A 19,847-nucleotide genomic window follows, 5' to 3' on the forward strand; every position below is an offset into this window, starting at 1 on the left:
ACAGACACACACACAGTAAAGGATTAGTCACTGTAGTGGTGGGGTACCCAGACCTCACTCACTAGTAAAGAGGAGGTGGAGACTGACACAGACTCAGGGATTAGTCATTGTGGTGGAGAGTACCCAGACCTTGTACACTGGTAGAGGGGCAGGAGACTGACACACACTCAGTTACTGTGACAATAAGTAATAATTAGGCTACAGGCTGCATAAGTGGATTTCCTGACCTGGAACTCCTGTACGGAGGAGTAATGCTGGGCTATCTTTAGGTAGTAGTCACTTGCTGTCTTGGGCTCCTGTAGTTCCAGGATATGAATGGCTTTCTTCCACTGACGGGCACCTATTGCAGCATCTATAGCCTTCACCGAACACCTGAGCCGAGAGATTTCACAAGAATATTTGTCTATAATCTCAAATTAAACTGCAACTAATCATTGCAAACAGCAAAGGTAAATAATAAATAAAAGAGAAAGGAATTTGTTATAACTTCTTATAAGACACATCCAGTAATGTAGATTTGTGAACCAATTAGAATTCCTTCATAAATGTGACCTTAAATATGTTCAAATCTTCATGTAAGTCACAAAAACAAATAAAGTGAACACGATGAATCAAACAAAAGGATATCCTTTATCATTCAATTAGTGATCAATATGACCCAAGTCTGAGAAAGGTCCCCAACTCTCTCCGTCTATATATATATAGCGAGCCGGGGCCGTCTCTCTCCCGCGTCTATGTATATATATATATATCCCGATATCTGATCAGTGGGTGATCTAGAACAGATGGTTATTCCTACTAGGCCTCACCCAGCCTCGATGTAATGATTGATTGCAGCATCCAGCTGTTTCTGTTGTACCAGGTAATCTCCCCAGGACTCCTCCAACGTCACCACCTCTGCGGGGAAGGCTGAGCGTGCTAGCTCCACGGCTGAGAGACAAAGGAAAGACATGAATATCAGTGCACAACGTGGTGCGAGCTGTAACTATGGTACATGCCGTGCTCAGCTATGTACTGCACATCTCATTTTAAGCACCTCTGTGTTTTAGGTCTCACTGATTGTTCTTATTCCTTGTGTAAAATGGGCTGTCGCCTCTTAAGAGATCACAGGGAATCTTTCTGTCATACAATATATAGAGTCAGTCTATAAGCACAGAGCTGATGTACGACATACAATCCAGGGTCATCTGTGCGCGACTAGCGGCGGCAGAGGCTGCACCATCCCCTGAAATCCAGCTCAGGACAAGGTCTTGGTGCGTCCTCCTACTGGCTGGTAGCACCTGGGACTGGGGAATGTTGCTCCACTGAGATGGAGAATACCTTGAGGACAGCAAGCGCGAAAATATGAACGTTGAGCTATTCAAGGATCACGTGAAGGCACTTCCTGACATAGAGGAACGTTGGTATTATCTCACTAAAATATGGTTCTAATTGTTTTAAAATGAGCCAAGTATCTAACATTAGCAGCAGAATGGTTATTACTGAAGAGCTCAGTGACTTTCAGCATAGGATGCCCCCTTACCAACAAGTCAGTCCTCAAACCTCTGCCCTGCTACAGCTGCCCAGGGAAACTGTAAACGCTGTTACTGAGAATGTCTTGGAGCAACAACCGCTCAGCCGCGAAGCAGTAGGCACCACAAACACGTCCGCCAAGTGCTGAAGAGCGTAGCATGTAAAAATCATCTGTCCTCACTACCTTGCAAAGAGGTGGAAACGCATATTTTGGAGTAATAGATCCCAAGTGTCTGATGGACGAAACTGGAGAATGCTTCATACCTGAATGAGCCCTGCAAACTGAAAATATGGTGGCGGAGGAATAATGGTCTGGGGCTGTTTCATGGATTGGCCCAGGTCCCTCCAGTGAAGAGAAATCTGAACGTTACACCGTACAATGACATTGGAGAGAACAGTTGTGGCGACAATCCTGTTTCAGCAATGACAATGTCCCCGTCCGCAAAGCCATGTCCCCGTTCGCAAGGCCATGTCCCCGTCCGCAAGGCCATGTCCCCGTCCGCAAGGCCATGTCCCCGTCCGCAAGGCCATGTCCCGCAATCAGTGTGAGATGGTTACTGCAGCCACCTACCTTTTCTGAAGGCACTGCCTCTGCAGTAGCACTCCAATGCCCGACGAGCATTGTTAATCTTCTCAAGCAGATCTCCAGCCTAGGAAATAAAGACATTATTACACAAACGGTCATGTAGAGCAATAACCGGGATATATGGTGTAAGCACCGTGTAAGCCGTGGATGGCTGACACATATATTTGCTGAATTATGCAGCTAAAACTTCTGTTTTTATAACAATTTTAAAGGCAGATTTGGCAAAAGATCTTCTCTGCTGGCCGGGGGATGAGTGAACAGCCCCTCACCCTATTTGTCTTAATAGAGGTAGATTGTATAACTCACCCTTTCATAGAACTCCCCTTTAATCAGGGCGGCAGTGACCCTTCCTATGAGCTCCGATTCAGACAGCAGCTGCTCCTTGCTCAGACACAATCTGGCAGCTTTGGCTGGGAGTCCGGCACGGAGATACATATTTATGGCCGACACAGAATCGCCCTCCTGCTCTCGTACCTCGCCCGCTTTCTCCTCCTGCTGGCTGTCTGCTAGATACTGCAGGTAGCTGCGTCTCAGGTTCTCCAGCTCTGGGTGACCCTAGTGGGGAAGAAAATACCCAAGAAGAGCATGATACATGCAAATTTGTATAATACATCCTCCTATTGTCAGAGAGCCTCATACAGCGGTCACTCTCATCCGGTGATATCCTGTCACACTACATACACTATAGATAACACTATCATCTTATTAGTATAATACATCCTCCTATTGTCAGAGAGCCTCATACAGCAGTCACTCTCACCCGGTGATATCTATAGTGTATGTAGTGTGACAGGATATCACCGGGTGAGAGTGACCGCTGTATGAGGCTCTCTGACAATAGGAGGATGTATTATACTAATAAGATGATAGTGTTATCTATAGTGTATGTAATGTGACAGGATATCACCGGATGAGAGTGACCGCTGTATGAGGCTCTCTGACAATAGGAGGATGTATTATACTAATAAGATGATAGTGTTATCTATAGTGTATGTAGTGTGACAGGATATCACCGGGTGAGAGTGACCGCTGTATGAGGCTCTCTGACAATAGGAGGATGTATTATACTAATAAGATGATAGTGTTATCTATAGTGTATGTAGTGTGACAGGATATCACCGGGTGAGAGTGACCGCTGTATGAGGCTCTCTGACAATAGGAGGATGTATTATACTAATAAGATGATAGTGTTATCCTGTCACACTACATACACTATAGATAACACTATCATCTTATTAGTATAATACATCCTCCTATTGTCAGAGAGCCTCATACAGCGGTCACTCTCACCCGGTGATATCCTGTCACACTACATACACTATAGATAACACTATCATCTTATTAGTATAATACATCCTCCTATTGTCAGAGAGCCTCATACAGCGGTCACTCTCACCCGGTGATATCCTGTCACACTACATACACTATAGATAACACTATCATCTTATTAGTATAATACATCCTCCTATTGTCAGAGAGCCTCATACAGCAGTCACTCTCACCCGGTGATATCCTGTCACACTACATACACTATATATAACACTATCATCTTATTAGTATAATACATCCTCCTATTGTCAGAGAGCCTCATACAGCGGTCACTCTCACCCGGTGATATCCTGTCACACTACATACACTATAGATAACACTATCATCTTATTAGTATAACACATCCTCCTATTGTCAGAGAGCCTCATACAGCGGTCACTCTCACCCGGTGATATCCTGTCACACTACATACACTATAGATAACACTATCATCTTATTAGTATAACACATCCTCCTATTGTCAGAGAGCCTCATACAGCGGTCACTCTCACCCGGTGATATCCTGTCACATTACATACACTATAGATAACACTATCATCTTATTAGTATAATACATCCTCCTATTGTCAGAGAGCCTCATACAGCGGTCACTCTCATCCGGTGATATCCTGTCACATTACATACACTATAGATAACACTATCATCTTATTAGTATAATACATCCTCCTATTGTCAGAGAGCCTCATACAGCGGTCACTCTCATCCGGTGATATCCTGTCACATTACATACACTATAGATAACACTATCATCTTATTAGTATAATACATCCTCCTATTATCAGAGAGCCTCATACAGCGGTCACTCTCATCCAGTGATATCCTGTCACATTACATAGACTATAGATAACACTATCATCTTATTAGTATAATACATCCTCCTATTGTCAGAGAGCCTCATACAGCAGTCACTCTCACCCGGTGATATCCTGTCACATTACATACACTATAGATAACACTATCATCTTATTAGTATAATACATCCTCCTATTGTCAGAGAGCCTCATACAGCGGTCACTCTCATCCGGTGATATCCTGTCACATTACATACACTATAGATAACACTATCATCTTATTAGTATAATACATCCTCCTATTGTCAGAGAGCCTCATACAGCGGTCACTCTCACCCGGTGATATCCTGTCACATTACATACACTATAGATAACACTATCATCTTATTAGTATAATACATCCTCCTATTGTCAGAGAGCCTCATACAGCGGTCACTCTCACCCGGTGATATCCTGTCACATTACATACACTATAGATAACACTATCATCTTATTAGTATAATACATCCTCCTATTATCAGAGAGCCTCATACAACGGTCACTCTCACCCGGTGATATCCTGTCACATTACATAGACTATAGATAACACTATCATCTTATTAGTATAATACATCCTCCTATTGTCAGAGAGCCTCATACAGCGGTCACTCTCATCCGGTGATATCCTGTCACACTACATACACTATAGATAACACTATCATCTTATTAGTATAATACATCCTCCTATTGTCAGAGAGCCTCATACAGCGGTCACTCTCATCCGGTGATATCCTGTCACATTACATACACTATAGATAACACTATCATCTTATTAGTATAATACATCCTCCTATTGTCAGAGAGCCTCATACAGCGGTCACTCTCATCCGGTGATATCCTGTCACACTACATACACTATAGATAACACTATCATCTTATTAGTATAATACATCCTCCTATTGTCAGAGAGCCTCATACAGCAGTCACTCTCACCCGGTGATATCCTGTCACATTACATACACTATAGATAACACTATCATCCTATTAGTATAATACATCCTCCTATTGTCAGAGAGCCTCATACAGCAGTCACTCTCATCCGGTGATATCCTGTCACACTACATACACTATAGATAACACTATCATCCTATTAGTATAATACATCCTCCTATTGTCAGAGAGCCTCATACAACGGTCACTCTCACCCGGTGATATCCTGTCACACTACATACACTATAGATAACACTATCATCTTATTAGTATAATACATCCTCCTATTGTCAGAGAGCCTCATACAGCGGTCACTCTCACCCGGTGATATCCTGTCACACTACATACACTATAGATAACACTATCATCTTATTAGTATAATACATCCTCCTATTGTCAGAGAGCCTCATACAGCGGTCACTCTCATCCGGTGATATCCTGTCACATTACATACACTATAGATAACACTATCATCCTATTAGTATAATACATCCTCCTATTGTCAGAGAGCCTCATACAACGGTCACTCTCACCCGGTGATATCCTGTCACATTACATACACTATAGATAACACTATCATCTTATTAGTATAATACATCCTCCTATTGTCAGAGAGCCTCATACAGCGGTCACTCTCACCCGGTGATATCCTGTCACACTACATACACTATAGATAACACTATCATCTTATTAGTATAATACATCCTCCTATTGTCAGAGAGCCTCATACAGCAGTCACTCTCATCCGGTGATATCCTGTCACATTACATACACTATAGATAACACTATCATCCTATTAGTATAATACATCCTCCTATTGTCAGAGAGCCTCATACAACGGTCACTCTCACCCGGTGATATCCTGTCACATTACATACACTATAGATAACACTATCATCCTATTAGTATAATACATCCTCCTATTGTCAGAGAGCCTCATACAGCGGTCACTCTCATCCGGTGATATCCTGTCACATTACATACACTATAGATAACACTATCATCCTATTAGTATAATACATCCTCCTATTGTCAGAGAGCCTCATACAACGGTCACTCTCACCCGGTGATATCCTGTCACATTACATACACTATAGATAACACTATCATCCTATTAGTATAATACATCCTCCTATTGTCAGAGAGCCTCATACAGCAGTCACTCTCACCTGGTGATATCCTGTCACATTACATACACTATAGATAACACTATCATCTTATTAGTATAATACATCCTCCTATTGTCAGAGAGCCTCATACAGCGGTCACTCTCACCCGGTGATATCCTGTCACACTACATACACTATAGATAACACTATCATCTTATTAGTATAATACATCCTCCTATTGTCAGAGAGCCTCATACAACGGTCACTCTCATCCGGTGATATCCTGTCACACTACATACACTATAGATAACACTATCATCTTATTAGTATAATACATCCTCCTATTGTCAGAGAGCCTCATACAGCGGTCACTCTCACCCGGTGATATCCTGTCACATTACATACACTATAGATAACACTATCATCCTATTAGTATAATACATCCTCCTATTGTCAGAGAGCCTCATACAGCGGTCACTCTCACCCGGTGATATCCTGTCACACTACATACACTATAGATAACACTATCATCCTATTAGTATAATACATCCTCCTATTGTCAGAGAGCCTCATACAGCAGTCACTCTCATCCGGTGATATCCTGTCACATTACATACACTATAGATAACACTAGCATCTTATTAGTATAATACATCCTCCTATTGTCAGAAAGCCTCATACAGCGGTCACTCTCACCCGGTGATATCCTGTCACATTACATACACTATAGATAACACTATCATCTTATTAGTATAATACATCCTCCTATTATCAGAGAGCCTCATACAGCGGTCACTCTCATCCGGTGATATCCTGTCACACTACATACACTATAGATAACACTATCATCCTATTAGTATAATACATCCTCCTATTGTCAGAGAGCCTCATACAGCGGTCACTCTCATCCGGTGATATCCTGTCACATTACATACACTATAGATAACACTATCATCCTATTAGTATAATACATCCTCCTATTGTCAGAGAGCCTCATACAGCGGTCACTCTCACCCGGTGATATCCTGTCACACTACATAGACTATAGATAACACTATCATCTTATTAGTATAATACATCCTCCTATTGTCAGAGAGCCTCATACAGCAGTCACTCTCACCCGGTGATATCCTGTCACATTACATACACTATAGATAACACTATCATCTTATTAGTATAATACATCCTCCTATTGTCAGAGAGCCTCATACAGCGGTCACTCTCATCCGGTGATATCCTGTCACACTACATAGACTATAGATAACACTATCATCTTATTAGTATAATACATCCTCCTATTGTCAGAGAGCCTCATACAGTGGTCACTCTCATCCAGTGATATCCTGTCACACTACATAGACTATAGATAACACTATTATCTTATTAGTATAATACATCCTCCTATTGTCAGAGAGCCTCATACAGCGGTCACTCTCACCCGGTGATATCCTGTCACACTACATAGACTATAGATAACACTATCATCCTATTAGTATAATACATCCTCCTATTGTCAGAGAGCCTCATACAGCAGTCACTCTCACCCGGTGATATCCTGTCACATTACATACACTATAGATAACACTATCATCTTATTAGTATAATACATCCTCCTATTGTCAGAGAGCCTCATACAGCAGTCACTCTCACCCGGTGATATCCTGTCACATTACATACACTATAGATAACACTATTATCTTATTAGTATAATACATCCTCCTATTGTCAGAGAGCCTCATACAGCAGTCACTCTCATCCGGTGATATCCTGTCACATTACATACACTATAGATAACACTATTATCTTATTAGTATAATACATCCTCCTATTGTCAGAGAGCCTCATACAGCGGTCACTCTCACCCGGTGATATCCTGTCACATTACATACACTATAGATAACACTATCATCCTATTAGTATAATACATCCTCCTATTGTCAGAGAGCCTCATACAGCGGTCACTCTCATCCAGTGATATCCTGTCACACTACATACACTATAGATAACACTATCATCTTATTAGTATAATACATCCTCCTATTGTCAGAGAGCCTCATACAGCGGTCACTCTCATCCGGTGATATCCTGTCACATTACATACACTATAGATAACACTATCATCCTATTAGTATAATACATCCTCCTATTGTCAGAGAGCCTCATACAACGGTCACTCTCACCCGGTGATATCCTGTCACATTACATAGACTATAGATAACACTATCATCTTATTAGTATAATACATCCTCCTATTGTCAGAGAGCCTCATACAGCGGTCACTCTCATCCGGTGATATCCTGTCACATTACATACACTATAGATAACACTATCATCTTATTAGTATAATACATCCTCCTATTGTCAGAGAGCCTCATACAGCGGTCACTCTCATCCGGTGATATCCTGTCACATTACATAGACTATAGATAACACTATCATCTTATTAGTATAATACATCCTCCTATTGTCAGAGAGCCTCATACAGCGGTCACTCTCATCCGGTGATATCCTGTCACATTACATACACTATAGATAACACTATCATCCTATTAGTATAATACATCCTCCTATTGTCAGAGAGCCTCATACAACGGTCACTCTCATCCGGTGATATCCTGTCACATTACATACACTATAGATAACACTATCATCTTATTAGTATAATACATCCTCCTATTATCCCTCTACCAGAGCCTGATACAACAGTCAGTCCCATCTCAGACATTAGTATCACATCATACTATAAGCAATAACTGTACCTTGGCTTCGGCTACAGCAATGCATTCATCCCACATGTGCAGTTCCTGGTACATGGCCATAGCATCCATCACAGCGTTCTAAACAGATAATACAGACTGTGACTGGATCACTTATAAATAACTTATGGAATAAATGTATTTAAAAGAAATAACGCAGGGCGCTTATTTATATAATTGCCAATGCACTGATTTTTTACATTGTGTATATTTTGGTATAGGAAATCTTTATTTCTGGGACCAGGGGACAAAACTCGGTTTTTCTGTTTTAACCTTGCTAAAGGAAATGCATTATTTCTAATGTATATATCTGATGTTCATGAGTTCAATTCCCAACCATTGCCTTATCTGTGTGGAGTCTGTATGTTCTCCCTGTGTCTGCGTGGGTTTCCTCCGGGTGCTCCAGTTTCCTCCCACACTCCAAAAACATACTAGTAGGTTATTTGGCGGCTAACAAATTGACCCTAGTCTGTGTGTCTGTGTGTGTGTGTGTGTGTGTGTGTGTGTGTGTGTGTGTGTGTGTGTGTGTATATTAGGGAATTTAGACTGTAAGCTCCCATGGGGCAGGGACTGATGTGAATGAGTTCTCTGTACAGCGCTGCGGAATTAGTGGCGCTATATAAATAAATGGTGATGATGATGATACAATAAGCCTTTGTTTAGAAAGTCTTTTGTATATCCTGGTGTAAGGAAATGCCTTGTTTGGGGTTTGCAAATTTTCTCGGGGAATTCTTTTCTTTGGAGGAAATGTGTATTCTGCAACTGTTGGAAAAAAGCACCCATGCTAATCTCATGTTAATTAGACCTTTTTGATGTGAGTGTCCAATACCCCTTAAGTGAAAGGAAGGGGTAATTAGACTTGCTGTCAGATGTAAACAAATTGCATCCTGATTCTAAAAATAGTCTGTGAGGCTGTGTCTAAAACTGTATAAAGAGAGCCCTTGTAAACTGAAATGTATCATTCTGATGTTCCATCTGACCTGACCACTGACACCTTTAATCAGTGGAACTGTCCTTATCAGGGCACTTGAGCGAAACAAACATCACTCTCTGCTTCAACACCCTGCTTGACAACTTCTTCAATATTGCTGTAATCCTGTGACCTACAGATTAGACCCTAAATCTAATCCGTCCTCCGGCTGATTCTAAGGTTTGGATCCAGCATCCAGTACCACCGCTCTGCCCGCTACCCAGCAGCCCTGGCCAGTGTGATAGGCCAGGGGGGGATCCATCCCCAGCACCCTGATCCATAGTAAGCGGTCAGGGGTACCAGCACAAGTGTACCAGTAACGGGAGTACACTAGCAGCGCCAGTTACGCAGAAACAACGTGGTTCTGAACGCCATAAAAAAGTCCAGTGGTAGCAGCAGGCTCCTCCTACTGCGACAGGAGGGGCGTATTAAGAATAACGAAAGGGGACGGTGGCAAAGTAAGCCCCAGTAAGTTCCCAGCAACAACAGACAGGGTGGCATAGGTGGTCCATCCTGTCACACATACGTATAACATACACTGTAATGACACAGAGAGCAGAAAAGGTCACAAGATATAAACAGAATAAGTGTTTCCTACAATATATACAGAATATATGTAAGGGTTTCCTACTGCGCAGCTAGAAATACCACACTGGGTCTGGGAGCAGTCAATATTATTATTGTCCATGTTTTCCCCACTAGTCCCTGCTCCCACCAGCCGAAATCATTTTTGGCATTAAAGATTATACTATTAGCGTTATAGTAGCAGTAAGTCAGATATATTACATATTGCAGGGCAGTATTACAGGTATATTACATATTGCAGGTCAGTATCACAGGTATATTACATACTGCAGGGCAGTATCACAGGTATATTACATACTGCAGGGCAGTATCACAGGTATATTACATACTGCAGGGCAGTATCACAGGTATATTACATACGGCAGGCCGGGCAGTATCACAGGTATATTACATACCGCAGGCCGGGCAGTATCACAGGTATATTACATACCGCAGGCCGGGCAGTATCACAGGTATATTACATAACGCAGGGCAGTATCCCAGGTATATTACATACTGCAGGGCAGTATCCCAGGTATATTACATACCGCAGGGAGGGCAGTATCCCAGCTTTATTACATACCGCAGGGCAGTATCACAGGTATATTACATACCGCAGGGCAGTATCACAGGTATATTACAGTATCACATGTATATTACATACCGCGGGCCAGGCAGTATCACAGGTATATTACAGTATCACAGGTATATTACATACTGGGCAGTATCACAGGTATATTACATACCGCAGGGCAGTATCACAGGTATATTACATACCGCAGGCCGGGCAGTATCACAGGTATATTACATACCGCAGGCTGGGCAGTATCACAGGTATATTACATACCGCGGGCCGGGCAGTATCACAGGTATATTACATACCGCGGGCTGGGCAGTATCACAGGTATATTACATACTGCAGGGCAGTATCACAGGTATATTACATACCACAGGCTGGGCAGTATCACAGGTATATTACATACCGCAGGCCGGGCAGTATCACAGGTATATTACATACCGCAGGGCAGTATCACAGGTATATTAGATACTGCAGGCCGGGCAGTATTACAGGTATATTACATACCGCAGGCAGGGCAGTATCACAGGTATATTACATACCGCAGGGCAGTATCACAGGTATATTACATACCGCAGGGCAGTATCACAGGTATATTACATACCGCAGGGCAGTATCACAGGTATATTACATACCGCAGGCCGGGCAGTATCACAGGTATATTACATACTGCAGGGCAGTATCACAGGTATATTACCATACTGTAGGGCAGTATCACAGGTATATTACATACCGCAGGCCGGGCAGTATCACAGGTATATTACATACCGCAGGCCGGGCAGTATCACAGGTATATTACATACCGCAGGCCGGGCAGTATCACAGGTATATTACATACCGCAGGCCGGGCAGTATCACAGGTATATTACATACCGCAGGCCGGGCAGTATCACAGGTATATTACATACCGCAGGCCGGGCAGTATCACAGGTATATTACATACCGCAGGCCGGGCAGTATCACAGGTATATTACATACCGCGGGCTGGGCAGTATCACAGGTATATTACATACCGCAGGGCAGTATCACAGGTATATTACATACCGCAGGGCAGTATCACAGGTATATTACATACCGCAGGCCGGGCAGTATCACAGGTATATTACATACCGCAGGCTGGGCAGTATCACAGGTATATTACATACCGCGGGCCGGGCAGTATCACAGGTATATTACATACCGCAGGCCGGGCAGTATCACAGGTATATTACATACCGCGGGCTGGGCAGTATCACAGGTATATTACATACCGCAGGGCAGTATCACAGGTATATTACATACCGCAGGGCAGTATCACAGGTATATTACATACCGCAGGCCGGGCAGTATCACAGGTATATTACATACCGCAGGCTGGGCAGTATCACAGGTATATTACATACCGCGGGCCGGGCAGTATCACAGGTATATTACATACCGCGGGCTGGGCAGTATCACAGGTATATTACATACTGCAGGGCAGTATCACAGGTATATTACATACCGCAGGCCGGGCAGTATCACAGGTATATTACATACCGCAGGCCGGGCAGTATCACAGGTATATTACATACCGCAGGCCGGGCAGTATCACAGGTATATTACATAACGCAGGGCAGTATCCCAGGTATATTACATACCGCAGGGAGGGCAGTATCCCAGCTTTATTACATACCGCAGGGCAGTATCACAGGTATATTACATACCGCAGGGCAGTATCACAGGTATATTACAGTATCACATGTATATTACATACCGCGGGCCAGGCAGTATCACAGGTATATTACAGTATCACAGGTATATTACATACTGGGCAGTATCACAGGTATATTACATACCGCAGGGCAGTATCACAGGTATATTACATACCGCAGGCCGGGCAGTATCACAGGTATATTACATACCGCAGGCTGGGCAGTATCACAGGTATATTACATACCGCGGGCCGGGCAGTATCACAGGTATATTACATACCGCGGGCTGGGCAGTATCACAGGTATATTACATACTGCAGGGCAGTATCACAGGTATATTACATACCACAGGCTGGGCAGTATCACAGGTATATTACATACCGCAGGCAGGGCAGTATCACAGGTATATTACATACTGCAGGGCAGTATCACAGGTATATTACATACCACAGGCTGGGCAGTATCACAGGTATATTACATACCGCAGGCAGGGCAGTATCACAGGTATATTACATACCGCAGGGCAGTATCACAGGTATATTAGATACTGCAGGCCGGGCAGTATTACAGGTATATTACATACCGCAGGCAGGGCAGTATCACAGGTATATTACATACCGCAGGGCAGTATCACAGGTATATTACATACCGCAGGGCAGTATCACAGGTATATTACATACCGCAGGGCAGTATCACAGGTATATTACATACCGCAGGCCGGGCAGTATCACAGGTATATTACATACTGCAGGGCAGTATCACAGGTATATTACCATACTGTAGGGCAGTATCACAGGTATATTACATACCGCAGGCCGGGCAGTATCACAGGTATATTACATACCGCAGGCCGGGCAGTATCACAGGTATATTACATACCGCAGGCCGGGCAGTATCACAGGTATATTACATACCGCAGGCCGGGCAGTATCACAGGTATATTACATACCGCAGGCCGGGCAGTATCACAGGTATATTACATACCGCAGGCCGGGCAGTATCACAGGTATATTACATACCGCAGGCCGGGCAGTATCACAGGTATATTACATACCGCAGGCCGGGCAGTATCACAGGTATATTACATACCGCGGGCTGGGCAGTATCACAGGTATATTACATACCACAGGGCAGTATCACAGGTATATTACATACTGCAGGGCAGTATCACAGGTATATTACATACTGCAGGGCAGTATCACAGGTATATTACATACCGCAGGGCAGTATCACAGGTATATTACATACCGCGGGCTGGGCAGTATCACAGGTATATTACATACCGCAGGGCAGTATCACAGGTATATTACATACCGCAGGGCAGTATCACAGGTATATTACATACTGCAGGGCAGTATCACAGGTATATTACATACCGCAGGCCGGGCAGTATCACAGGTATATTACATACCGCAGGCTGGGCAGTATCACAGGTATATTACATACCGCAGGCTGGGCAGTATCACAGGTATATTACATACCGCGGGCCGGGCAGTATCACAGGTATATTACATACCGCAGGCTGGGCAGTATCACAGGTATATTACATACCGCAGGTTGGGCAGTATCACAGGTATATTACATACCGCGGGCCGGGCAGTATCACAGGTATATTACATACCGCAGGGCAGTATCACAGGTATATTACATACCGCAGGGCAGTATCACAGGTATATTACATACTGCAGGGCAGTATCACAGGTATATTACATACTGCAGGGGCAGTATCACAGGTATATTACATACTACACTCCGGGCAGTATCACAGGTATATTACATACCGCAGGGCAGTATCACAGGTATATTACATACTGCAGGGCAGTATCACAGGTATATTACATACCACAGGCTGGGCAGTATCACAGGTATATTACATACCGCAGGCCGGGCAGTATCACAGGTATATTACATACCGCAGGCCGGGCAGTATCACAGGTATATTACATACCACAGGCCGGGCAGTATCACAGGTATATTACATACCGCGGGCTGGGCAGTATCACAGGTATATTACATACCACAGGCTGGGCAGTATCACAGGTATATTACATACCGCAGGGCAGTATCACAGGTATATTACATACCGCAGGGCAGTATCACAGGTATATTACATACCGCGGGCTGGGCAGTATCACAGGTATATTACATACCACAGGCTGGGCAGTATCACAGGTATATTACATACCGCAGGCAGGGCAGTATCACAGGTATATTACATACCGCAGGGCAGTATCACAGGTATATTACATACCGCGGGCTGGGCAGTATCACAGGTATATTACATACCATAGGCTGGGCAGTATCACAGGTATATTACATACCGCAGGCAGGGCAGTATCACAGGTATATTACATACCGCAGGGCAGTATCACAGGTATATTACATACCGCAGGGCAGTATCACAGGTATATTACATACTGCAGGGCAGTATCACAGGTATATTACATACCACAGGCTGGGCACTATCACAGGTATATTACATACCGCAGGCCGGGCACTATCACAGGTATATTACATACCGCAGGCCGGGCAGTATCACAAGTATATTACATACTGCAGGCCGGGCAGTATCACAGGTATATTACATACCGCAGGCCGGGCAGTATCACAGGTATATTACATACCGCAGGCAGGGCAGTATCACAAGTATATTACATACCGCAGGCCGAGCAGTATCACAGGTATATTACCATACTGCAGGGCAGTATCACAGGTATATTACATACCGCAGGCTGAGTAGTATCACAGGTATATTACATACCGCAGGCAGGGCAGTATCACAAGTATATTACATACCGCAGGCCGGGCAGTATCACAGGTATATTACATACTGCAGGGCAGTATCACAGGCATATTACATACCACAGGCTGGGCAGTATCACAGGTATATTACATACCGCAGGCTGGGCAGTATCACAGGTATATTACATACTGCAGGGCAGTATCACAGGTATATTACATACTGCAGGCTGGGCAGTATCACAGGTATATTACATACCGCAGGCCGGGCAGTATCACAGGTATATTACCATACTGTAGGGCAGTATCACAGGTATATTACATACCGCAGGCAGGGCAGTATCACAGGTATATTACATACTGCAGGGCAGTATCACAGGTATATTACATACCGCGGGCTGGGCAGTATCACAGGTATATTACATACTGCAGGGCAGTATCACAGGTATATTACATACCACAGGCTGGGCAGTATCACAGGTATATTACATACCGCAGGCCGGGCAGTATCACAGGTATATTACATACCGCAGGGCAGTATCACAGGTATATTAGATACTGCAGGCCGGGCAGTATTACAGGTATATTACATACCGCAGGCAGGGCAGTATCACAGGTATATTACATACCGCAGGGCAGTATCACAGGTATATTACATACCGCAGGGCAGTATCACAGGTATATTACATACCGCAGGGCAGTATCACAGGTATATTACATACCGCAGGCCGGGCAGTATCACAGGTATATTACATACTGCAGGGCAGTATCACAGGTATATTACCATACTGTAGGGCAGTATCACAGGTATATTACATACCGCAGGCCGGGCAGTATCACAGGTATATTACATACCGCAGGCCGGGCAGTATCACAGGTATATTACATACCGCAGGCCGGGCAGTATCACAGGTATATTACATACCGCAGGCCGGGCAGTATCACAGGTATATTACATACCGCAGGCCGGGCAGTATCACAGGTATATTACATACCGCAGGCCGGGCAGTATCACAGGTATATTACATACCGCAGGCCGGGCAGTATCACAGGTATATTACATACCGCGGGCTGGGCAGTATCACAGGTATATTACATACCACAGGGCAGTATCACAGGTATATTACATACTGCAGGGCAGTATCACAGGTATATTACATACCGCAGGGCAGTATCACAGGTATATTACATACCGCAGGGCAGTATCACAGGTATATTACATACCGCGGGCCGGGCAGTATCACAGGTATATTACATACCGCAGGCTGGGCAGTATCACAGGTATATTACATACCGCAGGTTGGGCAGTATCACAGGTATATTACATACCGCGGGCCGGGCAGTATCACAGGTATATTACATACCGCAGGGCAGTATCACAGGTATATTACATACCGCAGGGCAGTATCACAGGTATATTACATACTGCAGGGCAGTATCACAGGTATATTACATACTGCAGGGGCAGTATCACAGGTATATTACATACTACACTCCGGGCAGTATCACAGGTATATTACATACCGCAGGGCAGTATCACAGGTATATTACATACTGCAGGGCAGTATCACAGGTATATTACATACCACAGGCTGGGCAGTATCACAGGTATATTACATACCGCAGGCCGGGCAGTATCACAGGTATATTACATACCGCAGGCCGGGCAGTATCACAGGTATATTACATACCACAGGCCGGGCAGTATCACAGGTATATTACATACCGCGGGCTGGGCAGTATCACAGGTATATTACATACCACAGGCTGGGCAGTATCACAGGTATATTACATACCGCAGGGCAGTATCACAGGTATATTACATACCGCAGGGCAGTATCACAGGTATATTACATACCGCGGGCTGGGCAGTATCACAGGTATATTACATACCACAGGCTGGGCAGTATCACAGGTATATTACATACCGCAGGCAGGGCAGTATCACAGGTATATTACATACCGCAGGGCAGTATCACAGGTATATTACATACCGCGGGCTGGGCAGTATCACAGGTATATTACATACCATAGGCTGGGCAGTATCACAGGTATATTACATACCGCAGGCAGGGCAGTATCACAGGTATATTACATACCGCAGGGCAGTATCACAGGTATATTACATACCGCAGGGCAGTATCACAGGTATATTACATACTGCAGGGCAGTATCACAGGTATATTACATACCACAGGCTGGGCACTATCACAGGTATATTACATACCGCAGGCCGGGCACTATCACAGGTATATTACATACCGCAGGCCGGGCAGTATCACAAGTATATTACATACTGCAGGCCGGGCAGTATCACAGGTATATTACATACCGCAGGCCGGGCAGTATCACAGGTATATTACATACCGCAGGCAGGGCAGTATCACAAGTATATTACATACCGCAGGCCGAGCAGTATCACAGGTATATTACCATACTGCAGGGCAGTATCACAGGTATATTACATACCGCAGGCTGGGTAGTATCACAGGTATATTACATACCGCAGGCAGGGCAGTATCACAAGTATATTACATACCGCAGGCCGGGCAGTATCACAGGTATATTACATACTGCAGGGCAGTATCACAGGTATATTACATACCGCAGGCTGGGCAGTATCACAGGTATATTACATACCGCAGGCCGGGCAGTATCACAGGTATATTACCATACTGTAGGGCAGTATCACAGGTATATTACATACCGCAGGCAGGGCAGTATCACAGGTATATTACATACTGCAGGGCAGTATCACAGGTATATTACATACTGCAGGTCAGGCAGTATCACAGGTATATTACATACTGCAGGTCAGGCAGTATCACAGCTATATTACATACCGCAGGGCAGTATCACAGGTATATTACATACTGCAGGTCAGGCAGTATCACAGGTATATTACATACTGCAGGCCGGGCAGTATCACAGGTATATTACATACTGCAGGTCAGGCAGTATCACAGGTATATTACATACTGCAGGTCAGGCAGTATCACAGGTATATTACATACTGCAGGTCAGGCAGTATCACAGGTATATTATATACCGCAGGCCGGGCAGTATCACAGACATATTACATGTTGCAGTTCTGCCTCACAGCACTGGGGTCATGAGTTCAATTCCCGACCATGGCCTTATCTGTGTGGAGTTTGTATGTTCCCTCCGTGTTTGCGTGGTTCTCTACGGGTGCTCAGGTTTCCTGCAACGCTCAAAAAAACCAACAACATACTAGTAGGTTAATTGGCTGCTATAAAATTTACCTTAGTCTCAGTGTGTGTGTCAGGGAATTTAGACTGTAAGCTCCTATGGGGCAGGGACTGATGTGAGCGAGTTCTCTGTACAGCGCTGTGGATTTAGTAGCGCTATATAAATCGCTGATGATGATATTGAGGCTGTGGAGTATCCAGGCATATTACATATATTAGAGCTGGACTAGTGTACAATACAATAATACTAAGATCAGATGAGGTACATAATGCCCATTGTGTCTTCTATCTCACCTGTTCCAAGTAAATCATCTCCGCTAGTTTGTAGTTCCGGTCTAGCATAGCGAGTCGAGCTTGTACCTTGTAATGTCTTGTGCCGTCCCCACCCTGTAAGCAGAGGACACACATCACAGCCTGTACAACAGCAAGCCATGGTTCACCTACACGATAATATATATATATATATATATATATATATATATATATATATATACACACACACACACACACACACACACACACGAAGCATTAGGTCCAGGATTAATGAGAATGCAGACACAGATAAGACTCCCTCTATGTGTACCTGCAGCAGGAGGACACATTAGTGTATAATCTATACCTTTGTGTAAGGTTACAGACCACAAATAGCAGCAGGTGCTCCTGAGTGAAGGAGGCTATTGAGGGACATGATCAATGTATCCGTCACTGGAGAGACCCCATCTCTTTAGACACCGCTTCCTCCCGTGTGTTCATGATGCAGCCATTAGCCATGTTGAAGGCTTCCTGCTAGAAGGGGAAGGCTCTGTCCTCCTGCCTGGCTACAGGAGACATGATCTGACTATTGGCCTAATTGGCTGGCTGAGTGCAGTCTATCCCTCACTCAGATTGACCACTCTGATCCCATCACCCACTATGGGTAAGTCGTTTGTACCTGTACATGGGTAGGATTGTAATGGATTAAGGAATTGAAGATTACTATGCTATGTACATACAAAGTTTGATGTAATGTATGGATTACTGGAAAAGCAGTGTGCAACGATGTGGACGGTGCAAGGCAGAGGAC

The 19,847-nt window shown here is 44.0% G+C and overlaps 1 protein-coding gene across 1 annotated transcript in view; it reads right to left on the minus strand.

Annotated features, from left to right (window-relative positions):
* Positions 1-19,847, minus strand: part of IFT172 (intraflagellar transport 172) — a gene marked incomplete at its 5' end in the record, with an annotated part of 115,946 nt that overhangs the window by 65,749 nt on the left and 30,350 nt on the right. Inside the window, 6 exon segments of the mRNA XM_075193970.1 lie at positions 228-372; positions 810-930; positions 2,084-2,162; positions 2,405-2,653; positions 9,056-9,133; positions 19,079-19,171. Of these exon segments, the coding sequence (XP_075050071.1) occupies positions 228-372; positions 810-930; positions 2,084-2,162; positions 2,405-2,653; positions 9,056-9,133; positions 19,079-19,171 (765 nt within the window).

Source organism: Mixophyes fleayi, unplaced genomic scaffold, assembly GCF_038048845.1.
Source record: "Mixophyes fleayi isolate aMixFle1 unplaced genomic scaffold, aMixFle1.hap1 Scaffold_103, whole genome shotgun sequence".
NCBI classification, from domain to species: domain Eukaryota; kingdom Metazoa; phylum Chordata; class Amphibia; order Anura; family Limnodynastidae; genus Mixophyes; species Mixophyes fleayi.